The sequence below is a fragment of the Macrobrachium nipponense genome, chromosome 32, assembly GCF_015104395.2.
Source record: "Macrobrachium nipponense isolate FS-2020 chromosome 32, ASM1510439v2, whole genome shotgun sequence".
In the NCBI taxonomy this organism is placed as follows: Eukaryota; Metazoa; Arthropoda; class Malacostraca; order Decapoda; family Palaemonidae; genus Macrobrachium; species Macrobrachium nipponense.
In genome coordinates this window covers 26,623,155-26,649,956 of record NC_061094.1, presented here as the reverse complement: position 1 = coordinate 26,649,956, position 26,802 = coordinate 26,623,155, and the positions used below count along the sequence as shown (strand labels likewise).

General features: G+C 38.0%; 1 protein-coding gene across 1 annotated transcript in view; it reads right to left on the bottom strand.

Moving 5' to 3' along the window:
* Nucleotides 1–390: 390 nt before the first annotated feature.
* LOC135207286 (frizzled-2-like) overlaps nucleotides 391–26,802 on the bottom strand; it is a 383,979-nt gene continuing 357,567 nt past the window's right edge. Inside the window, exon 2 of the mRNA XM_064238955.1 lies at nucleotides 391–2,001. Coding sequence (XP_064095025.1) covers nucleotides 1,460–2,001 — 542 coding nt within the window. The 3' untranslated portion in view covers nucleotides 391–1,459. The remainder of the gene's footprint in view (nucleotides 2,002–26,802) is intronic.

The window sequence follows — 26,802 nt, the reverse complement described above, 5'->3', positions numbered from 1 at the left end:
CTCTTCAATTCACAGTAACTCGGGAGTTCATGATCACTATTGTGTCGAAATATTTGATGAGAGAAAAAAAAGTAAACAAGGCTCTACAAAGCACTGTATAAAATGTAAACAATCGAAAGACTATGATAACATAGCAATACAAATATAATATAGCATTTTTCTGAAATTAGCAACGCAGCGTTTTGTTTTGAAAGTACATTATAATTAGTCTCTATTTTTTTTAACATTTTTACATCATTTTACAAAACTCTTAAACTATGTATTTAGTTCACTTTACAGTTTAAATTGGATACAAAGACCTACTTTGAACAATATAATACAAAATGTTAGAAACAAACTAAAAAAAGAAAAAAAACTAAAAATAAAATAAAGGGGGGGGGGGGGGGTGGGGGACTGGGGGGGGGGGTGACGACTAGTTGGGTGTCATAGGTTCTCTCTCCCCGCCAAAAGTATCGTATGTACCTTTAATTTGTTCATTACTTGAATGTGATAAATTTTATTGCTTACTGTGGGTTTTCCCAACAAGATTGTCTGAAGATTGTCAGCTGAATGGTACTCATTACATGGCAGTTACAGGTGTGTTTTAAGTACAATATTAAAAATATGGAAGCTTTTTGTTATGAAACTACTATTATTATTCACTCGACCCCTTTTTTTTCCAGATATACATTTCCAATACATTTTCACTGATACATACGATCCCTGATCGGGAGATTCACATTGCACCAAAAGATGCACCAGTAGTCAACAAAAAACTAGAAATGCATAAGGACAAGAACTAAAATAAATATCCTCCTATCATAGGAAGTACAAAGTTTATTGCGGTAAAACTAAACTCCGTCATTGTTAATAGATATATTTATTTATATATAATTTCCCGCCTGGCTTAAAAGACCTTTATTCAAGTTTCGATTTGAAATGTTACATTAAAATAGAATTTCCTTCTATGAAAGATCTAAAGCAGCTCAAATTGGATACTGAACATGCACAACCTGCACCTGTTCCTTTTATAATTAACAGATAAAGTGTTACCTGGCAACTTTACAAAAACATTGGCCATTGGCAACAATACAAAACACATCTGAATAAGTGCTATCGTACATTGCTAGTACTCTTCTTTTACTCTGTATTATTTTGACTATTATAATTACTGGTGTTGTAATAGACTTCTAAGTGCAGATAGTGTACTTGTCCCTTCCTCTTCTCCAAGGAAGTGTTCGTTCGTATCCACTCGCCCCAATCCCTGAAGATCCTCCTCCCTCCTTCAGGAAACCTGACTCCATTAGAAGTTAGTCTCCTCAGGAGTGTGCGTGGGTCTGAAGGGCACAGCCTCTTCAGGCAACAGCCGAGCTACGGCTGTAGTTGTGGCAGTGGATGGAGGAGGCTGAGGGGTTAAAGGAGCAGATGCGCCCCCCTGCGTTAGGGCGTGAGCATTATTAGGCCAGGCGGGGGCGGATTGTCACACGTAGCTTTCAGTGCGTCGTCCGAAGCATCGGTTGTAGCAGTTCTTCCAGACAGCCAGCGTCTTACCAGACCAGACCCAGAAGCCGGAAGTGATGCCCACCACCAGGGTGCTCAGGTACTTGATCATGAAGAAAATAAAGTCGGGCTTGGACAGGGGAGTGTCGTGATCGACATTGGGAGGACAGTTGATGGTGTAGGAGACCCAGGGCTCATCGCGGATCTGGCACTTGTCCCTCTGCCACGCCACCATCCACTCGTCGTGATAGGCCTGTTCGTAGAAGAGACAAGCCACCAGCACGGTCGCTGGCACAGTGTACAGGACGCTGAACACTCCGATGCGCACCATGAACCTCTCAAGCTTGTCTGTCTTGGTGCCGTCGTGCTTCATGATGGTCCTGATGCGGAAGAGAGAGACGAAACCTGTCAGGAGGAAGATAGTCCCCATGACCAAGTAGAAGAACAACGGTGCCAATACGAATCCCTGAAGCGCTCGCACGTTCCACAGGCCCACGAAACACACCCCCGTCATCACGTCACCTGTAACAAAAGAAGAAAAAGAAAATCTCATAATTATGCACAAATAACGAATTCAAATGATATGATAAAACAAACTGCAAAGTAATTAAAAACGTATACATAAACATATAGCTGATAAACCGTAAATTGTATCCAATCATTAATCAAAGAACAAAATACCTTAAATATTATAAATAATCATCAGATGACATCAAGAATTTTTATAGCCTTGAACTTTCAACAAGCTCAAAATTTTCAATACTATAATTATGCATCAGCATTAGATAAAATAAAATTAAATAAACTACAACAATTGGATGCGATTTCATGAATATATTTGAACTAAGAAACAGTACAAACACTGTAATCCATTGTTCTCGACTTGAAACCCCAAAACTGCTGAGCTGAACTCGAGGAAGTTCACTTATTGATCGTTCACCGTAACGACAAGATACACAAAACAAGATATAATGGACGGTATTACAAATCAAGGGCAATAAGATACATTGCATCTTGCCATTTTTAGTCCCTAGTCCACGGTTTTCTTTTTTAAACTTTTTCTGAAATGCTTTCATATTCTCTTCCACACAGTCGGAAGTAATGAAGCCCACTAGATCGAATAATTTTATACAGGAGAATTACAACTTACACCGTTATTGTTCAACTGAGAATAAACTTAATATGACAATTAATTAGGGAATGTGATTATATATATATATTATAATATATATTATATATATATATATATGATATATATATTATATATATATATATATATATATATATGCTGTCTACTATTAAATACCTCTGGTAAAAGTAAAGCAAATGACATAAGATGTGTTGACTCGAGAGAGCAGCGAAGCGAAATCGCCTGCTACTTAGAATGCTTCCTCGGGGGGGAAATTAATTCCAAGCAAAATACTTTGTAATCCTTTGGAGCTTCGTAACACACCAGCTTAACCTACTTACTATAAAGACGGAAAGCTGTTTTACGTGAACAGAGAAGTGCGTTTTATTTGCACATTGATAAGTTATATATATATCGGTTTTCTCTCACAAAAAATACTTGAACATCAGTTGTGCAACTTCCCCCCTTGAAGGCCCTTTTTAAGAATCAACAAGGTGTATTTACCTAAGCTATACAAAACAACATTTTCTTATTGAAACACTTATTAGATTAGAACAAAAGGTTGTAATTAAGTAAAAAGTTACTGTCCAATATTAAATTATTTATAAGGCAAATTTTTACTGCAACGCATGATACGGATCAGAACTTGGTTTAGTTTTGTTTAATTTTAGGACTAGTATTGTTTGTGTCTCAAGTGCTGAAATTTACTGGTTGGGAATGAAAAAGTAACTTATGTATTTCGTGTCCTAATGTTATGCGAAAAACACCATGTACACACACACACACACACAACACACACACACACATATATATATATATATATATCTATATATATATATATATATATATATAATATATATCATATAATAACATTTATATTACTATATATCATCAAATATACATACTTAAAAGGGGTAGTTTGGAGGATCTACACGCTCAATTACAAGTTCAAATGTTTCCTCTATATAATTGCCAGACAGCCATATAACATTATTATTTAAATGGAAAAATCACCCGCAAGGTAATTTCATCAACTCCAACAAGACTGCTAGAAAAACTACACGGCTTATTAAGAGGAAATATCAAATTACGGCACCAGTTAACTAATTAACAAAGATTAACTAATTAAGAAAGGTAAACTAGACCCGGAGTTGGGGCCTACCCCAAACAATATCACTTACATATTTACCAATGATGGATAAAATTCCTAAGTTTTACAGAGTATGATTTCAATGTTACACATAACTTCCTAATTGCTCGTAAAAAAACAAAAATTAAAAGAATGTTGTAGTACTGACCCAAATTAAGTAAAGAAAACTTTTATCTTCTTAAAATCTAGAGAAACAAGCCAGTCCAGTCAAGAAAATGACTTCTAACAAAAGGCCGCAAAGGTTATTACAAAAGACATGAGGGGAGAAATTCATTTTCGACTGAATTTCCGTTGCCAATATTTACCCACTAACGAGAGTGACATTAAAATTTAAAAGTCATGAAGACAGCGTCGATCAAATGGCAAGGGATGAGAACGGAAAATAAACTCGGATTTGAACGATATTTCAAACGTGATTCGCATCATTATCAAAATGATTAAAATCCCCTTTACAAGACTATTCTTTTAAGAAATTAACGAATAAATCAAAGTTCTACACAAACACACACAACCTATAAAAAAGCTTCCCCAGACAAGTAAAATCGAAAGGATGTTTACAGTATTCCGCAGAATTAAGTCTCTTCTGACCCTTGCTAATCTCCATGTGATGATATGTACTATGCCTAAACCACTGCATATTTTAAAGGGCCACTGAATAGTCCCTGCTGAAATTTGCAAGAATCTTTCTTAAAGTGTACAGCAATGTTAAATCGAAACGTATACAGAGAGAGAGAGAGAGAGGTGACAGGCGTTTTGAAGGGAGGGTGGGAGCTCGGTACCTACTCCCCTCCCTATGACCTGGGAGAATGAGGCCAGCCAAGCAACTTTAGGTGGACACATGTCTCCTAAACTCTTTATTTTCCCAGTAAATTTCTTCTTAACACTGGATGGAGATGAACGAACTCCATAAGAAAGGTGAAAAATAATCGTTAGCAGCGAATGAAAGGAGAGGAAGCTTGTAAAAAACCAGAATTCCTTCGTTCACATGAAATCGACAACGATTTCGTTGGATGATCGAGTAAGCGTTCATTAACGGTTGGTATTTCTTATGGCTACGATGACGACGATGATACCAGGGTGGTGGTATTCAGTCTCACACATATACTCTTACATTCACCCAACTTACTTTCACATCAATCTGTTTCTTCTTCCGCAAAAATAAGACATTCTCTGCATACTTATCGTTTGCTCATCATCATCATTAATATTGCCATAGCTTTGGGCTTCAGCTTCTGGTGAAGCATGACTTTAGTTTCACAAAGAAGGCGTGAAGGTTGTCAGCTTTAATCGTCGTGACTTCTTTCGTTACGAGGCACAACCTTATCAGCTTGGAAGGAAAAACGAACAAACAGCGATGTGTGGATTTTGGTTCTTTACCGTAGCATTAACTGATTACATCTTTAGCTTTTAGCATGACACTACTACGATTAAGGGGCAAGTCGAAAGTGACCAAATTTACTGTGAAATTTTGCCCTCACACGGCTTTTAATTGAGTTTAATGATATGATCTGATGAACCGAGAAGATGTAATCCAGATGCAGCTGCGTCCTTTTCGAAACTTTCATATGACATCGTCTTCAGTAACATTTCGCTGTACACAACGCTGGCATATTAACTGAGGTAACATACGAGCATCCTCTGATAACATCAGTCCAAAATAAGAATAAAACAGTTACACCTGCTCATACTTTTCAGAATTTTGAGGCTTAATAGATTTTCGTACAATAAGAACCATGGTGTGTGTGGGTGTGTGTGGGGGGGAGGGGTTATGATGAAACAGGCTTTGTAACACCACGAGAGAACATACCGGGACGAATGTGTCATTCCATCACAATTCAAATGTACATCCTTTCTCCTGCTCACACAATTAAAAGCATCGTAACACCCCCCCCCCCCAACCCCACCCCTCTCTCCCAACCCAAAGTTAACCCTTCTCTTTCCAGTCCTTCGAATCGCATCCACCATCTGGCGTTGTAATTTGCGTACACACTTTTGGACAACATCGCTATAGGATTCCACAAGGGCCGGGATTCTCTACAATAGATTAATGACGGGGATTTTTTTTTTCTTGCCACCCAAGTCGACCATCAATAAATCTATAAGCCACAAATTACCTATTAATCCCGCCATTTACTTTATCTTGAGATAGTTGATATTGTATGTATGTATGTGTATATATGTATATATATTTATAATGTGCATATATATGTATATATTATAATAGCCTAATGCAATTACCTGGTTAATGCGAGCACATTACCGGAACGTTACTAAGGGAATTATACCTGAGAAGTCCGCTACCACCACCCTGACCAGGTTTCGAACCCATGCCCTCTTAAAGCTGAAAGCATGTTTTAATGGATGTTAGTGAAGAATGAATGTTAAATTTGAAAGGAAAAAAAAAGGATTAACTCTTTAGATGAATTGCTTGTTGGTATATGCGGCGTAATAAGAACTGAAAGGTGAAAGCATGAACAAATATTCAAAAGAAACATCGTCTTGTTAATAAAAATATATTTTTTATTGTAAAACTGACTAGATTTGAAGAGATACTCTCGAATTTACTTATTTGTGAAAGATAACAAACCCCCCCCCTTTAGGCTTCATAACGTGCAACACCAAACAACCTAAACCTCTAAAACAGACTCTTTCCAGAGTTAATGGGCTGTCACCGTGTTTGGTGTTGAGGCTCCTCTTTTCTCTCCCTTCCAAACTTATCACACATTAGGGTTATTTTTTCTTCTTTTTTTGCATCGTCCACCTTTGAAAAGACACTAAAGAATCCCAGAGACAAAATAATATTGTCACTATTACTAACGAAGAATAATCACTGGCTTTGTTTCAGCAGAGAACCGTCAAATATTACGAGTATAGTCATCTTTTAAAAAGGTCGCACTTTATATTTTCCATCGAGGCAACAATAGATAACAGATTTTCACATAATGAATTACATAGATTTTCATATAATGACCAACGAGAGCATAGCGACTGCAGTATTCCTAGGATACAAATTACACATTTTTTAAAAATAATTATTATTTATTTTTTTTAGTAGGCAGCTAACTAACATGAATCTTTCCCTTTGGGAGGGAAAAGATGGAATGGCTCATTGCAAGTGACCATTGAAATAAAGGAGTACAATTTGCTCTTTGTCACCACGCTCTGGTGTACATCCCAGTCATCATCCGTAAGTTTTCATTCAGTAGTACAGTAAAACAGTCGTCCTCCTATACCTTGTTTAATGCCCCCCTAACAGCTACAGTAAAGATCCCCTGAGGCGTCACAGCACTGCCCAGGCGCGGAGACGCAGCAACGACCGTATGATAAGAAAGAAGGCATTTTGAATATCTTTAATGGAAGCTCCCCTCACGTCACAGATAAAAAATCTTATTTCACTTTTTGTTCTGCGTCCTTCCCCATCATTTTTTTTATCATTATTTAAGCGTGGCCTCCGTGGCCTTAACCAGCTTTAAAAGGGCTGAAGAAAGGGTAGCTTTCCGCGTGCGCCCACCAAAAACGCCTAACGAATGGAAATTTATGCATTAACCCGAGAAAGCTGTCTATAAAAAAAGAACGAAAAAAAAAGACCCAAGGTGCGATGACCGGCTACATTCTTGTCACTACAATCCTCTTTAATAACCGAGAGAGAGAGAGAGAGAGATAGAGAGAGAGAGAGAGAAGTTCTTCACGTATCATCACATATACTTGTCACTTTTTCCAGATACAAATGTATTTGTCATAGCCCTCTATTAATTCATACTTTTGGCACAAGCTGTCACTACAAAGACCTGAATCCGAAATGAAGATCAACAGAAGAAACCTCAACTTTTTCAGTAAGGAGATTCGAACTCGTGCCAATCTCTAGGAAGATTAAGATATAGTATTCCGCCACATTTGATATTAATTACGAATTCAAATAGTGTTCTTTTTAAAAACTTTATTCACTGTCATAAAGAGTGTGTACACTATTGCAACTCTGCCATGAACGACGTAAGATAAAGAAGTTGTAAGGTATATTAAATAGAACTGCAAGATTACTCTAATCAATGGTGTTTCACTCTGGGATAACATCGCACCTGTATTGTTTGAGTTTCACTGTCTACCTCTGAAAGCTACAATAATTTCAAAATGTGTAATGCTAAACAGGCTATCAAGACTGGATGTCTTAAATGTTTGAAAGAATGCTGCGCACAATACAATACTGCCAACAAATGAAGTCAGGCACAAGATTACCAGCAGATGGTTTCAAATTATTCGACCAAAGAGTATACATTTGGAATCTTGTTTTTAGAGCCTCCAAATTCGCAGCCCCAAGACTTATCAAGTCTTCCTTTCCGAGTGCTATGTTAGTGTTACAATTGATAGAGATACGTCGTATGACTCTCGGAATGTTTTTGCACTATTTTGTACAATAAAAAAATGAATTAGCAGCTCTCTCTCTCTCTCTCTCTCTCTCTCTCTCTCTCTCTCTCACACACACACATTACGCACGCGCGCGCGCACACACAAAACACATATTCCGGAAAAATACTATATGTAAGCGTTGATAGTGACAAGCGTATCCCAGTGTCAAGAAATCGAGAGGAGGTCCTTGTGGTTATTGCAAAAACACACGAGTGTGTGTGTGTGTTTGTCCAAATACATATACACATAAATACCATGATGTGTGTTTGTCCAAATTTCATATACACATAAGTATCATGATACAAACAAATGAATCTACTTTTTTCAGTCAGCGGCATCACAAAAAAAAAAAAAAAAAAAAAAAAAAAAAAAAAAAAAAAAAAAAAAAAAAAACTGTCGGACAAAATAAACTGACAAAATTCAATATTAAAATTGTATATTAAAAAAATATATATCTTCATATTGTGGAGCCTGTATGAATCTCAACACCAAATTCTACTGCAAATGTACCAACTAAGGCATGGTTCAAATGATGCATTATAGCTTGTTTTCTTGTCTACTTACGTCAAATTTAACTGCCGTCAAAGAAAATTATAGAAATTTTTTCAAAGCAGTAGAAAAAAAGACGTTATGATAAAAATTTTTCATCCCCGTTGGTTGCTTTTAAATGTGGTGCCCTCCAGCCCCAAAAGAATGGAGTTCTACGAGTGGTAAAGCTTGTTATACATGATTATAGCAATCTCCCACCCCACCCCACTTACAGAAACTGCCACGAACCGGTTTAACAGTAATATTGTAATTTTGGCAGCGGGGGTATAATAATACGCTGTGTATACCGTCAGATGTTCAACCAATGGCTATAATTATGTGACTGAACCCAGATCGGTTTCGAACGTGTTATTCCTACTACGTCTACCTAAGAGGGTGAGAAGTCAGATGGAAGGAAGCGAGTATGAATGGAGGTACAGTAAAAGGAATGAAAGTGGTTGCAGCCGGGACCGAAGGGACGCTTCAAGGAGCATTAAGTAATGCCTACATTGCACCACGTGTGATGCACTGACGGCACTGGCCCCGTTACGTTGGCTATATGTAGTATGAATATAATCTCAAGCCACCACAGCAGCAGCGCTGATGCTCCATTCAGACATGATGATCAGAATTTTAAAGGAAGTGAAGCGGTAAAGGAAAGCCACAAATTGGGGATTTGAAAAACGACAAATTCGTTTTTCATGTTTTAAAATACCTTAAACTAAACCAGACACTCGACTAAATTTCTTATTTAACTGTAACCCGAGAGAGAGAGACTTGTTTCGCAAGTGGTGGATGTAGCTGGGAATTAAGAAAGATCATTGGGGCCTGTTTCCTGCTAAAATATTCTCCCGAGGGATGAATAGGAAACCCTTCTCCCTCTGTTCAATTTTAGTTCGACAGTCCAAACAACACCAATATCGCGCCTTTCCCTTAGACCGGTTCTGAACACTTGAGAGGTCGTAAGGAGAAGGCCAAGAGGTGGGCAACGTGTTGGAAACCAAGAAGGGTCTGGGTATGCATATGAACTCAATTAGGATAAGCAATGACATGTCTTCTCGCAGTATAATCACCTATAAAATATGAACCTACATTGCAAGTTGAAAGTTAAAACACATATATATATACATATATACATATAAATATATATATATATATGTATATAGCATACTATACATACACGTACAAACTCACACACATACACACACACATATATATATTATTTGTTTGTCATTGTATCATTATTCATATTAAAGCTAAATTATTGGTAGGTTTTGAATGAGACTAGTTCGTTGCAGAGGAGGAATCATACAGCACTCTTACAGGTCAAAGGTTACCTGGTACCGATCTCACCCAAGATCTCCACCCTACCCCGAGTGTTATAGGTCCCCACCTCACCGCACTACAACTCCTTGTGATGTTTCTGTGAATCCTTTTTTGTTCTCTGTGAATCTAAACCCTTATTCTGATACTTGTTGCCTCATAAGGCTCAAGGATCTTCAGCTTATCATAATTTAATGTTTTAATTTGTTAGAGCATTTCGAATGTGAAATATATTTGCGAAAAGCATTCGTTGTTTCACAGCCTCAAACAACTCGAAACAATCAGTCTCGCCGTCTCTCTGAAAAGGATATCCAAATTGCTCAACCACCAACAATAACATTTCCTGTATTCTTTATTAGACCTCAAAAATATCAACTAGAAAATAAAGCAATGCGACTTGCTTATCTAAGTAACTTTTGGAGTCGACAACCAAATGCTCAGATCAGATGAGATTTCATCCCCACTTACACAAATAACAAACAAGATGAAATAATTCAGCTGATAAACCTTGACTTCCGGAGAGAAGTGGAAACTTTCTCCGGTTAATAATGTTTATTTGGAACCAAAAACGCCCTTCCCTCCCTACCATTTTGGTATCCAATGTGATGACAAATATGAAGAAAAATTTTAGTGCATTCATATAGCCATTCGTTGCCTCTAATAATGATTTATATACTTTCTAGTTTCACTTTCATTTGCCTTTCCAATCAGACTTTCATCTTCCCCTAACCACTGCCAGCCCTATAGCCAAAGCTTGATACCTATCAGTACTGAGCTACGGGTGAATATTCGCCATTAAGAATAGAGAAGGTTAAGGAATCAAAGATCGCAGAGACCTTGACTGAAAAGACATGCAAATATTCAGATAACTTTTTCACGTTTGACGGCTTTAACGCTTGTTCGGCCGTGTCTAACTGATACGACCAAGGAGGTTACGACCAAGTGGTGGGAAGAGATGGGTACCTGAATGGTAAACGGGCATCATCGTTTGCCATTCAACACCCTTCGAACACTGCAACGGCAGAAACTCACGCACTTTCAAATAGGGAAATCGCCAGAGGCACGCCCCGCCATCTACCAGAAAGTCACGGACTCGCCTACACTACACCATGTAAGAGGGGCCATGTACAAGCCCTTTGGATCAGCCGATTGCTAAACCCCTTTAAAAGCTTGAACACAATCACGTGTATCCTTCCTTCGTGTTCCTTATCATAGATTCACATCACTGAATGAAGCACTAAACTCTCTCTCTCTCTCTCTCTCTCTCTCTCTCTCTCTCTCTCTCTCTCTCTCTCTCTCTCTCTCTAGATTATCACTTGTCGATACCTGCTAAATTTGATAACATCATCTTTTTCGCTACTAGGAAAACCTAACGTTTAGACGCTTCCAGTCGAGGTCTAAACTTAAAGAATACCAGGTCAACCCACCAGCCACTGAAAACCTGTCCTTTCCAGCGAAGATAAAACATTGGGTCGGATTTTGACGTCAGACAGTCGTAATGTTCAGCGCGAAGCTCTTTCTTGTAACTATCATAAAACTGGTAAACTGAAACTGTGCATTTCATAGTATTCAATTTTATTGCTGTACCTATGCATAAAGGGTTTCGTTATTGAGCTATTTACGGGTGTTCCTCCAATAAAGGTAAAACGAAGGGAGTAACTTTTTTTCTCAGCCTTTCAAGAGATATGGAATCGAGTGGCATAAGACGAGAATATCTAGAAATGCAAGAGGGTTGAACATGTTAAACCAAGACGAAATTCTTCAACGCATGGTGGACATGGCAAAATCAAAGTCTATAGGCCTTGGTTCCAGTGATGGTAGTTACGAAATACGCAAACGGAACAAAGTAATGATAATACAATCAACCCCAGACTAGTAATGTCTGTACCTGATATTCAAACCAATGCACTCAAATAGAGCACACATAATTTTTCGACAAATCTAAGTGTTGGAAAATCTAACAAGAAATGTATTAAGCAAACGATGTAGTTTTGCGTATGTAGGTCATCATATATCACATGAAATAAAATTTATAGGAGACCCAAATGCATGTAAATGGCATTTCGACTAATAAAAAATTATAGAAAAAAAAGCTAAAAAGAAACTATGGCAAATTATGAGGCTTTTTATTACTGAATCAAACAATATTAATTATGTTAACATAGACACTTTGGGAAACGTTTGAGCATTTCGGCAGCGTTTCACCAATAACCAATCTCCCGGTTTTATCAACATTTTTTGGCAGCACCGTCACAGTTTCAGTTAAATCTCACAGCAACAAATATGTGTAGAAATATGGAGCAGAAACGCGAGATTCCAATTTCGAGAGATTTTTTTCTCTTTTTATTCACCAACTCGGCCTCCAATAGCGGCTATCAAGAGCAGATAATCCGAGCGGAAGGCATAAGGGCGCCTCTTCTCTCTCTCTCTCTCTCTCTCTCTCTCTCTCTCTCTCTCTCTCTCTGTTGAAAGCCAGCAACATGAGTAAACAGCGTTCAATTTCTGAAGCGGCCGCGTAGGGACGATATACACTCCTACTCCAAAAACCAAAGGGAGAAGAGGAGAGGAATTAACGACAGGCCTCGTTGCCAAAAAAAAAAAAAGAGAGAGAGAGAGAGAGAGAGAGGCCCTCGGCGAGGTTCCTGAACACAAGGGGTTTAGTCATTCATAAGATATTCTCTCTGTCTATAATAAAACAGTAGTAAGTAAACCATGCAAGGTAAAGTCCTCATACAAGGGAACTCAAAGACTCGAAGGCCAAGGTACCGAGGCATGACAGCCCAATTTTTGGGAAAATTTTGTTGATGGTCGCCATATATGTAAAGTCCCCGTAGAAAGATAATGCCACCAGCGAACTGTATGCATCATAATCGTTTGGTTTTTTGCAGCACCCATTCGGTCCCCTAGCTGCAAACTCTTTCATTACTTTTACTGTACCTCCGTTCATATTGTCTTTCTTCCATCTGACTTATCACCCTGTCATAACTATTGATTCGTAGTGCAACTACTATGATTTCCTCCTGTTACACCTTTCAGACTTTTTACTATCAATTTCAGTTTCAGCACTGAATGACCTCATATGTTCCAGCGCTTGGCCTTTATCCTATATTCTATTCTATATATGTTAAGTATGTTTACCGAGATACCGGATGGTGAAGTCTCCAAATGTCTTGAACTTCATTACTCGGAAAATCCATAGTTCTGGAATGCTCTTGGGGCTATTGTTTTCCTGATTCATAATGTAATTAAGACCTGCCCCCCCCCCCCCCCCCCCCCCCCCCCCCCCGGGTTAGAAAAGAATATGCAATCAGCATTGTCAAGTTCTTTACTCAGAAAATTTGTCGCAATTGGAGTAGAGAATTTTTAAACCTAAAGCAATGATTGCGGAGAACTTGTGACTGTATCTCTTTAATGTGTTTGACAGACAGCCACACCGTTTCTCAAATCGGTGTAACTCAAAATATATTCCCATTGTGGGCGAAAATTCAACGCACAATTCAATCCCGAATTTCAGAATGGATATTGAACGGACATCCCTTTCTCTCGAAAGAGGAATTAAATCGAGTTAGATTTTACTGACACATCAATATATTGCCTTGAAATTTCAATATTCATAACCATCAGGGTTAGCGGTGCACAGACTCGCAAAGGCTATTTTTCAAAAATAGTTCAGATCTATATAGAGTTTCATCATGATTCCCATTTTTCGGTTTCAAAAGTGGAATCGAAATATGGCAGCGGCAGCAGCAGCAGCAAACACCCACAGTGATTCCGCGTCGATAAGTCACATCCAGCCAACGTGACATTTTTGTAATTAGCCTTTTGTCACTGTGATCCTACCCGTAATTAGCGAACGCTAATAAAAGTAAAAATATCGCGAGAGCACACACAAAGGACACTCGACCTTACGTTCATTTAGGAACGCTTTCCAAAAAGAGGACATTTGCGGTATCAATTTCAAAGCTTATTTATAGCTCCGTACCACCTACTCTCCGGTGATTAGGAGGAAATGCAGACGAAAAAGCGCAAGTTCAAATGCAGCGCAGGTGCTTATTAAAACACTCGCTGACATTAACGAGGTCACGCATCTTTGTCCTCACTATTAAAAGTCAAAGAGGAAAAGACAAAAGAAAAAAAATCTGACAAAAATACATCGGAGCACCTGCGTCAACTATTAAATTATTAATACAGTAAATCGGGTTCACGAACTGAAATATCGTGATAAATCCAACAGAAAAAATTTTTATATATATTATATATATATATATATATATATATATATATATATATATTTATAATATATGCTTAAAAAATCACAGTAGATGCACGTGACTTCATTAAATAAGCGAATACACAGGAAAATGATAGCGAGAAATCCAAGCGCTTTCGTCTTTACCAAGACATTGTCAAGGAACGTTCCTTGACAATGTCTCAGTAAAGACGAAACGCTTCTTGGATTTTCTCACTATCATTTTCCTGTGGTATTCGTTTTATTATATATATATATACATATATATATATATATATATATATATATAATAATATATAGATATATATATATATATATCATACTAGGCCCATAAAACACTGTATGAACGTTGCAAACATATATTTCGAGCACTTCCTTCTGTGCTCCTGATCACTAGTAATATATGGACATCGGATGCCTTACAAGAGTATATATACAAAGCATATGTAGGTGTCGCAGTAAGTCTCTTTTGTGTGCGTATTTGTGTGTAACGGAGTACGTACACGCAGCTTTCAAGCGCCGATTACGGACTTCGTGGTGTAGGGAGAAAAAGGTTTAAAAACGAAAGGCCAGAGTCGTGTCAAGGTTCACTTAATCCGATAAAATCACAAGGCACGTGCATGAACTCTTGTAAGTCAATGGCGAGGTGGTTTAGCCAGTTAAACCCAATCATGGACAAGCTTTAATGGTCTTGTAAACTATAACAGTGACACTAATCTATGACCCTTACTCCGATCAATCTCAACACCTAAAGCAAGTATTAAGAAGGAATGTGTGTGTGTGAAGTGAAAATGGGAAGAATTTAAAACTTTCTGCTATAAACTTTTGTCATTCACATAAAACATTTTATAATAACATGAACTTCCATATGTAGCGTTTTATATGTGCCTACTTTCATTAATTAGAAGACTGCGCATTCAACCTACACCCCATTCATCTCTACAAACTTTTACCAAAGTGGTGACGCATGCCATCCTGACCATTCTTTTATTTTGCTTCAGTGACAAACGCGTTTCCATTTTCCTCGAATAATAATCCTAAAAGGCTTGAGACTCTCCTCACTGGGCGTTCCTTACCCCTCCGCAGCCGAGGTTCCCTCCCTCTGCAATATCGAATGTGCTTTATAAATAATGCGTGGAGGAGAAACGTCTGCCGATGGGCGTTGCTCCGCATGAGGCCGGACGATGGCGTTCGTGCTCTGATCGGTACCCCTCAGGCATAAGGGAAAGCTCATACGATATCGTTTGTTTATTATATATAAGAAAATGGAAAAGACGAGAATTGACACGAGGAATGCAGTCTAAAAGCGAAAACAATACATAAGACTTATTTCTATGTGATCAGGGCAGCAACTGTGAATCTGAAACCGGACACGCTGCACAATTCAGTACGGGTACCTAAAGGTTACTGCCAATGCAGGAACAAACCCAAGCAACGAGGTTATTACATAACGTCACATCCAAGGAAGCCAGCTGATCTTTAGTCGTTTACCGTATACGCTCAAGCTAAACATGAGCACCCAAGATATTGGGGTACAATAGCCAAAATTATTCTTGCGACACCATCAGCAATTCAGTCTGCAGAGTACATTTTAATTGTGGAATATTACAGTAGTTCTTTGGCAAATATCGTATCTAAATGATGTAAGACATGTGCACTAAGGACTTAACTAAGCATTCAATTGTCGTTTACGTAAGTGTGTGTGTGTGTTGTTTAGAATATTTACATAATTAGTTACTATGTCAGCATGCCAATACCTCAAAACGAGAATTCCTCGAGAGAGAGAGAGAGAGAGAGAGAGAGAGAGAGATCATCATTACGGGTAATACATCAATCAGAAACCCATGAATCTTCGTCTGGTGTAATTTACTAAAACCTTTTTGAGGTGACTACAACATGGCTGCTTATTTGGCGTCTGACAAAACCATCTTTACTCGAATGCAACTCAGGACAGCATAAAGACATAAATTCGAACTCGTGCTAGTTTAACGGCGACCCTGACATGACAATCTCCTCGACTTATAACCATAAAGATGTCCTTGGGAAATCACTACGATTCTAAATCTTTCCCAAAATGCTGGATACAGAGCTTCGATAAGAATAAAGCATACCACAATTCTTTAAAAACAAAAAATGGAGGAAAATCATACACCAGATGTAAAATTCTATGGTAAAAAGTCCCTGCTGTTTAGTAGTGCCAAAGGCCACATTTTTTAGTAAGAAGTTGGCTGAACTTTGGGAATTCAAGTTTCATTGTTTTCCGGACACAAACCCCAATTGAAAAAGAATTTACCAGTCTCGACAACTGTCACAGGACCAAAGAGAATCCTGCCTGGGTGCTTTACTCACCAGTTGCCTGACTGTCAAAAGACCAAAGAGAATTTTTGGAGGGAATACTTTACCTGGCCATTGCCTGAATCCTTTAGAGCCACGACTTCCTTTGTACTTTACATATCTAGGTTGTACATCTACAGTAAGGGAAAAAGGAAACATAATAAAAGCGTAATTACATTGCTGCTGTGTATACGTATATACACACGTGTGGTTATTATACTATGCCAGCTTCACGTATTCTTATTTGGTGTAATTCTATAATTAAAAGATCCAGCAAGAAAGACTATGAAAAACGGCACACGATGAACGTAGAAAACGGTGTTAAGAGAAAAAGGGCGCTAACACACACACAGGACCGTCCTTTACTTCCTTCTGCAAGCAGATGGAGAGGGAGAGAGAGAGAGCGTCCTGAGGCACAGCTTTGATCTTTAATTACTTCCCTCCTCGACGCTGCAAATCCCCCTCAGGACAACCACACCACAACAACGTTGTCGTTCCCGCTTCGAGCCTTTCCCCACACCCACCAACCTGGACCTTCCTTACACGGCCTCCTATGCTTTCTCAGGACACAGCATACCTTAAACAAGCACTCTGCAGCCATGGTCAAGCTGAGAGAGAGAGAGAGAAAAAAAAATTTACTACGGGTAGGAATATGGAGAAAGCAAATGGAAAAAAATCTACCCAACACAACTTTTCACGTCGAGCTCTACAGTCGCATTTCTAAAAGGAAAGAAAATAATCGGCTTCATCTAATGACAATAAAGGGAGAGGAAAATTGTATAGCTGTATTCAACTAATTACAAATCAGTATAAAATTATGATGCTATTAAATATAGATCAATCCAAATTAGACTGACAATACTGTATGCAGCGTTAATGAGACATACAAAAGATCGGCTTCTATACGTCAAAAATTTGACTTATATATTTATTTTTTAACCTTCGATCTGTTGTTTTTCGCAATAAATACATGACCAATATATTTATGGACAACTGATCCTTTTTTCGTTTAACCAAAATTATCAAAATGGCGATTGTATTGTAATTTCACAGCTCCCCGAAATAAAATGAAACTTTCACGCCCATTATACCTTAACAATATTTTTAAAGCATGCAAGACATTACTCTGCACACTTCACCATAAGAAAAAAATAATTAAAAAAAAAAAAAGGAATTGCCCCTTCACTGTCCTCACTACTGCCTAAAAAGCCACAAATCTCTGGCGCTCAGTTATTGCAATGAAGATCTCTCTCCGAAACTTTATCAAAACAGCAGCCACGGAGAAGGCGTTTTTCTGTTTCTCCCAAAAACTGCTTTTTCATCTTATGAGGAGAATGAGAGAGCAGACGATGCCAAAGCGGCCCTTTCAGATCAAAGAAAGACTGGAAGGGAAAGGGCATTGACTAAACATATTCTCTCTCTCTCTCTCTCTCTCTCTCTCTCTCTCTCTCTCTCTCTCTCTCTCTCTCTCTCTCTCTCCTTAGAAACAGTCCAGTCTACACTTCACAAAGAAACGGACACCATTTGTCCCAAAAAGAGTTTCATCCCCCCTTCCCCCTCTCGCGGTACCCTTTGTCTTACCTCCTTAATGAAAGGGGGAAGAGTGAGGACAAAATAAAAGTCAGACCATGTAAAATAGAGGAATCGGTAAACTTAATTTCAACGAGAAACAACCGAACACAATAAAAATATTCGAACAAAACTACTTTCCTTCTTCTAGAACATGACAAATTACGTTTGGGGGTCATGAATGTCATATACTTTTAAACGTCTGAAGAAAATTTTCCCTTTTAATGCATACACCTTCAACAACTAAATGACTCCCTAGGCATAACTTTTACCTACCACCGCTTATATATGACAGGACATATTTCTTGGAAAAGGGGTAGAAAGTCGACAGGTTCCCAACATCTATATATTCGAGATGCAGACTTGTCGAAAACATCAATCAAATCAGTCGTAAATTTCAAATTTCTGACCGTCACTAACATGAGTTCATGTTCCTTTTAAAAAAATCTGTCAATCAGTCGAGGACGTGATGGTGGAACGATAAGGACATTTCTTTGCCAGAAGTTTCTAGAATTGTATGCAGGAATACTGTAACATCAAAGGAAATGGAAGACGAAATACACTATTCTTTAGAAAAGGTGACACACACATATTGATATATTGGTGTTTTTTCCTCTAATGGTACAAACATTCTATACGTCTCTTCCATGTTCTTTAGACCGCCTGTCCACTGTATTAACAGCATTCTACCTTGTTTCAAACACTGTCAAAGAGATAAAAAAAATGACATCTATCAATATAACAAAGTTATCCTACACTGATATAATCACAACGCGAAAATTATAGTTCCAATGGTCGTATGACGAGGTAAATGCTTCTATTCATTCAAAAGACAAAGAAAGTAGCACAAAAATGTCCATTTGCGCATTATACTTACTGGAACTGAGTAAATAGTAGATATCAAAAGCAGGAAGAACGAAAACAGCAATTGCCATGCGTCTTTAATCAAAACTAAGTAATGCCAAAAAGTTACAATAGAAGTGTCAAAGTTACTTGGTTTCTTCACAGAAACTAAACGATCGGTGTAATTTTTAGTATAATGGCGTACAGAAAATTACATATATTAGAAAAACGAGGACTTCCAGAACATCGACAGATACATTCAAAGGAAACAAGAGCACAAACCTAATACCTTTGGGTTCCGTTCAAATTGCCAGATACAATCCTTGTTAAGTTAAAGTAGTCCACAGTTTAAACATGACAAAGAGCTGTAATTCCAAAGTACGACAGCGTGGAATGTGTTCACAAGTTTAAGGTTCATTTGTTATCAGATATCCCGTTCATTTTGGATGTCATAACTCTTCCACATGCCATGAGACTATCACGGCATAGAAATTACCAGCAATACGATATAACCGTTGAGGAGTATCCGCCATACGACAGCTATTTGATATCTCAATCTGACACGCATTCACCCCTTCCACTATTAAGAAACAAAAAATGTTCAACAGGCATAAATTTGGGGGCGGGGGTGTTAAAACACGATTTTACACCAGGTACATTATTGCTACTTTGTTAGTCGGTATTTTATTGCTTACGAAATTATAAAGAGCGAGGGTGTTTCGACGCATTGGTATCATGCAACCGCACACTGACACACACACACACACACACACACACATCCGGTGGGGGTGGGGTGCCCCAGCTGCAATTTTCAAAAAGACTCTACTATTTGCTGACAAGACCCAACATCAAGTTTCCGTTGGAAGCTCTTATCCTCAAAACTTCTGGAATTAGCTTAAAGACCCTCCATATAACCATTCCGATATGAACCAAATACAAATAAGCCTTATATGCAATAAGCCTGCTACGGCCATGAATAAAAGTAATGACACACCGACGATATATTGACTTGCGCAAAACCCTTCCTTCCTACCGTCGCTCAATTTCCGAGCCCCTTATTACATTCTAAGTAAGGGTTCTAAACTGCAGCCTTATAATAAATACACCTGGGCAGCGGGACGTTACCCACTATTACAGCAGGACGAAGGAGAGGTAAAGAGGGCGATAAAGCACCGAGAAATCTCCAACTAATAATAATGGCTACTACATTTACTTTGCCCAAGACGTTTTCTTCTCCTAAAGGGAGGGGATACTCAATACTCACTCACCCAGCCAAATGAAAGTCGATTTGGAGAGAACCAATCTGACAGCGAGACTTAAAAAAGAAAAAGAAAAAAAAATCACACAAACACATGCGTAAGACGGTAATAACAATATTTGTTAATAACAGATTTTGAGAAAAACTTGAGCTACAGAACCATGTTCAGCAATTGCACCACGTTGCACTAAAATCTATGCTAATTGTTGGTTGACCATACTAGGCAGCATTTTCCGATTTCTTAAATGGATACAGCTGCTTCCTAGTTACCATGAGACAACAAGGTTTTGCTTACCAGTTAATTTACAGATTATACACACAGATTATATATATATATAATATATATATGTATATATATATATATATATATATATATATATATATATAATATAATATGAGTATCCTTGATAAAACTAGTTTTGGAGATGAGCCCCAGACACAAAAGGAGTTACTAACTTGGTTTGCACCAGTGTCGAAAGACCCCTCTATTGTACATAAAAGGAACATCGCTGCCTCATGTGTTAATGACCATGACTTTACAGAAATCACAAAGAAGTATCAATTGCAAAAATTGGAGAAGATAAATAATACATTCAATATTCTCTCGTAATTTATTTTCATCTCCCACTTAAGAATGTTATCATCTTTAATAACTTCAGGATGAACACACATTCCTAAGGGACAAGCCTAAAGACCATAAACGTGTAAGGGGAGCTTCCTCTGATTGGTATGGCCTTATGTGTGTGTGTGTGGTTTTATTTTTTTCTTTCTTTCTTTTTTTCTCAAGACCAAAGAAGGAGTAACGGTCATAATACGCTTCTCGCTATACCAGCGCCTTTATAAAAAGTTAGAAAACACACACACACACACACACACACACACACCACACAACACACACACATATATATATATATATATATATATATATATATATATATATATATATCTGTAATCTCTTAGCTTCTGGAATTCTTCACAAATAATATATAATTACGTAAAATGAGTAATAAACAAATACTAAAATTAGTAAGAGCGAAAATCAAAATGCACGAGCCAAGTACAGGATGAATAAGCACAACCTCCAAAACAGACTCAATTCGCAGGCTGCGCCAGGACTCAGATTGACATGACTGACGAAACTAAGGCTGTGAAGAAGGCAACCACAGGAGCATTTTCGACCATTCAACGCGCAAGACAGTGAAAATAGGGAATTGGAGTGTTTCGACGGCAATAAGGTGATCCAAAGAATAAAGGAAATCAAACCAAACAGATGGACTAAGAAGTAATAGTTAAGAGATTAGAGAGCTTTTGAAAACAAGACGCAAGAACTGAAGTAAAATGCTAAAAAGTGGATGTAACTAGGGGCCGAAGGGACGCTGCAAAAACCCTGTAGTGATGCCTACAGTACACCACCTGGGGTGCACTAACAACACCCCTTAGAGAACCAGAGGCAACTCATTCAACAGCAGTAAGTAAATAGTCATTTTACAACGGAGGAAGACCACGGATTAATTCTATGGAATGGTCGATAGCTTGAGTCACTAGTTATATGATCACCAACTAATGTAAGGCAATTAAATGCAATATCCGACAGCCCAGTAGCCGCAATCAACTGAGCGACATAACGCAAGAAAAGGGATATTAAGCCCTTACATCTTTTCCCCAAAATTATGGTGTGTGTGCATATGTATATATGCGTCTGTTTGTTTGTATGGTGTTTTTACGTTGCATGGAACCAGTGGTTATTTAGCAACGGGACCAACGGGTTTACGTGACTTCCGAACCACGTCGAGAGTGAACTTCTATCACCAGAAATACACATCTCTCACTCCTCAATGTTATGCCTGAGAATTGAACTCGCGGCGAAGACCATACCAACCACGCCACTGAAGCGCTACATATATGCGTTAATTTGCATTTTTGCCCAGTAATGAATCAGGAGACTTATTTAACCTGAATATTCATGAAAAAAAATTAAAATAAAAACAATTTCATTATATTTCGTGCATTCGAGCAGTTCCGATATCTGTCTATAATGTAAGGTATACCAGTCATGAAATATTCTGGTGCACGACAACAAATATCCAATTACAATAACATCCAAACATAATGTATATGAAATACAAATTACTGCAGTTATTCTAAAACCATAAGGCCTTATCCATGTCAAGTTACATCACTCTATCAATTCGTTTACTAAAAAGTTCTTGGGAAATTCAAGAGGGAAAACACTCAGCTGGACGCCGATTCTCATGAAGGAGAGTAATCATTTCGATTTCAAATATATTCCTCTTTTGACCAGCAATTGAATCTGCATTTTCATTTTCTAATTAAAATTTCATTTTTCTATAACGGATAATTTATGGTTTTTTGGGGGGGTTTAAAATGCCAATTTCAGCTAAAAGCAAAAAAATAATTGTAGCTCGTGATTGTAACAGTTAACTTAATATTATTCAGAAATAATTTGTATCACTGACAGCATTTGCACTTATGAAAACTTTCCAGAAGTAAACCATCACTTAGCTATTACTCTTCTATGCAGTTGACAATCCCTTCCCATTATTGTAAATAATTTATGTCTTATTGTTTGAAGATTCTTTTAAAAAGGGTTGACATTACTAGCATATTGCAGTATACAGATGTTTCCAAACTTCCAAAATTAAGGTAAAACGAAATATTAATGTGCGATCATAATTTGTTATTCACAAGGAAATACGAGAAACATTAAACTACATTTGGATCAAAGATGTTGGAAAACGTTATCCAATATAACAGGGACCTGTCCACCCCCCCCCCCCCCCCCGCCCCCCCCCCCCCCCCCCCCACCCACCCACCCAACAACACACACACACACACACACACCTCAGAGCCAGCGCCAAATGCTGTAAATCCGTAGTAAAGTAGAATCTCGGAATGCCTGTTAACTTCTAGGATGCTCAGAAGCCCATAGCATATGCTGTTAAGCCCCCGCCAGTCGGTGGTGAAATTCTCCATTACGAAAGGAAACCGGTCCGACGGAAATTCTGAACTGTTTTAGATAAGGAAGCAATATATACTCCATATTTATTAAGAAACGCCAATAAATATATTCATCGCTGAAAGTTTACCTTTATTATTACTTTACAAAAGTACATTTCTTGCAGTGGATTTTAGACATATAAAAATAAACATGGCAGAATGCCATACCGACTTTTTCATCATTATCGATGCGCTCCAGCTACGGACCAACCTAAACACTGTTAGGCATGTTCTCAACACCTAAAGAAGATAGATCGGTTATTCTTAGGTAAATTGAAGTATTTTTTGCGCATTGTCTCTGAAATATTTAAAAACTGAATCAGTTTGCTAAATCATTCGCAGTCATGTGTCCCGGTGTTGGGTTCATATCATATTATTTTGGAGATGCACTTGAAATGGGTAATTATTTTCATCATCATCGCCTCCAACGCTGCGTGACATAAGGCCTCTGTGAAATTCCACCGCTCTTATATGTTACATATCTCCACTCATTTCCGTCCTCAATTCTCATCCAAGTGTCTTGGTCTTCCAACTCTTCTGCACCATAAAAAGAGGGTGTGTGTGTGTGTGTGTGTGTGTGTGTGTGTGTGTGTGTGTGTGTGGGGGTGGGGGGGGTGCCGTCAGTGGATCTCATGCGGTACACTGTAGGCATTACTTAAGGTTCTTTGCAGCGTGCTTTCGGCCCCTACCTGCAACCACTTTATCCCTTTCATACTCTCCTTTCATACTCTTTTTCCTTCATACTGTCCACCCTCTCCTAATACTTGATTCATAGTGCAACTGCGAGGTTTTCTTCCTGTTACACCTTTCAAACCTTTTACTGTCAATTTCCATTTCAGCGCTGAATAACCTCATAGGCCTAAATTCTATATTCAACTCAACTCCAACTCTTCTGGAGCCCACATGACGCTACCAGGTACGCAGGTCATTCTACGCGCCATCCCTATCTCCATCATATCTCATCGATATACAGAACTTCTGCCATCTCCATTGAGGCGATCATTTCTAGCGCTATCTTGACACCTGACCCCTAATAATTCTCCTCTCGTGGCTTTATTCTCGAGTCGACAAAATCTTGTAGTTATAGTTTCATTGTCATACCATGATTCATGTCTGTAAGTAAATACAGATCTTATTGGACTTCTATATAATCTCAGTTTCGTATGCAGTTTCATTCTATTTGATTTGTAAAACTAATTCAGCCTGCCGTTGTTTAATTTGCATTTTTAGTCGTTCACTAAATTCCAACACGAGAGAATCTGTGTTGTATATCATTATTCTTAAATATTTTAAAGATTCAACTTCTTTAATCCTTTTTCCATTTAATGATATTTCGTTCTTTGCTGATTCTATTTGTTTTTCCTTAGATGTTTTTTTTTCATCTCTAGAAAAAAATAATTCTGTGACGCAAGCTTTGTAAATCTTGTGATATTATGCTGATGAAAAGAGCAACATCTGCATATTCTATATACCTCAGGTTTTCATTGTTACTCAGCGTTTTCTTCCTTCTCCGACGACCTCTCTTTTCATTATCAAATCTATGGGATGGGCAAACAGCAAGGGTGAAAAAGCGTTCCCTTGTAGCTCCCCTCTATTTACTGCAGTTTCAGCATTGACTTTGTACCTATTTTGTTCATAGATCATTTCAATTATTCTTACATATATGTCTCAAGGAAATGCCATAGTGATGCAAGAACCTTTATAATATTGGTCGACGGAAGATGTTCAATGTCTTCTCGTAATCAACGAAAGCCATCTGAAGGGGATTTTCTTTTACAACTCTAAACCCCCCCCCCCCCCCCCCCCCCACAAAAAAAAAGGGTCTTGACACAAATGACTGATCTGTTCAACTCCTGCCTTTTCTGACTCTTTCTCCTGCGCACTGACAATTTCAACACAACGAACGAAAGTGCAGTGCCTCTGTTCAGTCAGGAAACCTTCCTTCGGTATATACCTTAAATTGAATTCCAGTTCCCGACTTCTAATATGTGGAATGTTCCCTCTTCTATATAATGCAAAACAGTCTAGTTAGTAACAAAAAGTGTCATTTCTGTTTCAGTTAAAATCACCTTTACAGCAATTCCATTCGAATCTGATGTGTTCCGTCTCCTAAGGTTCTTTATGAATGACTCCATATCGAAAACTAGGAATTCATACATAACCTTTAGTGAAGACAAAAAGAAAGAGACAAAAGACATTCTACAGCGATTTTTTAAAAATTTGTATCTTGGTAATGGACATTTTATCACATTCAGTCATCTTTTACTGGAGTTCATTCCTGTCTTCAAGTACGGAGAAAGCTAATGCACCAACTCTCCCTACGTCATTATACCACACTACTATCGCACACCATCGGCGCCCTCTGCAGCATCGAACAGCCCCCCCCTTCTCCCAACTAATGGTAGCCGCTCTGGGCTTTCCACGGCCTCGCATACTAAGTGTGGCGCCCTTGCTCTCCTCCTCCTCCCCTTCTTCTTCTTCCCACCTCGAATGGTTTGGAGGATAAAAGGGCGTTTAAATACCGTTTTCTGCCGATTAGGGGTTGAAGAGAAAGAGAAAAGGAAGGGAGCAGGTGCTCCATGCGAGGAATTTCTTCTTTCCTGATTAAATCAGGTAAGAAGAAAAGTTGAGAAATACGTTCTCTTGAAAAGGTACATAAAATGGCTGTATCTATAGCGTCCAACAGATGGAATTTGAAGGCGCTGAAGAATTTCTCGGTCAGTGGTAACGGACTGGAACTACCATGAATCTTTCATGGGAATATGTCATGGAATGTGATTCCATATGTATTCCTTTCACTTGTTAACTGGGGGATCTGTGTCACTACTCGTGGCCGCTGGGTCATCTGGGGGGATGCATTTAACAGCTTCCTGCTCGATAGTGACAAATACCTGATGTTTCAGGCCGTGATTTGCCATAGCTTTCCACACCCTTCGAGTTTCAATTTCCTTGTTTGAGTATAGTCTTGTTGATTTTTATTTTAACCGATTCCTTTGTTTAATATCTTCATATATATATATATTATCTATATATATATATATATATATATATATCTATATCTATATCTATATAGATATATATATATATATATATATATATAGATATATATCTATATATATATATATATATATATATATATATATATATCTATCTATATATATATCTATATATAATATATATATATCTATATATATATATATATATATATATATATTATATATATATTTTATATATCTATATATCTATATATTTATATATATATATAGATATATATATATATATATAATATAATATTATTGGCCAAATAGTACCGGCCTCACGTCTCCAACGTCTGGGAGAAGCGATTCATGATTATTTCCTGGGTGAAAATAATATTACGCCTCTGTTGCACTAAGAGGTAAACTAGGTGCAGGGTAATTAATCGACTTGGTAGTTTTAGCCGGATGGAAAAACCTCAATTGGCCGTCAACCTCATTGTATGATACATATCGAGTAGTGGAAGGCTAAGACCTTGAACC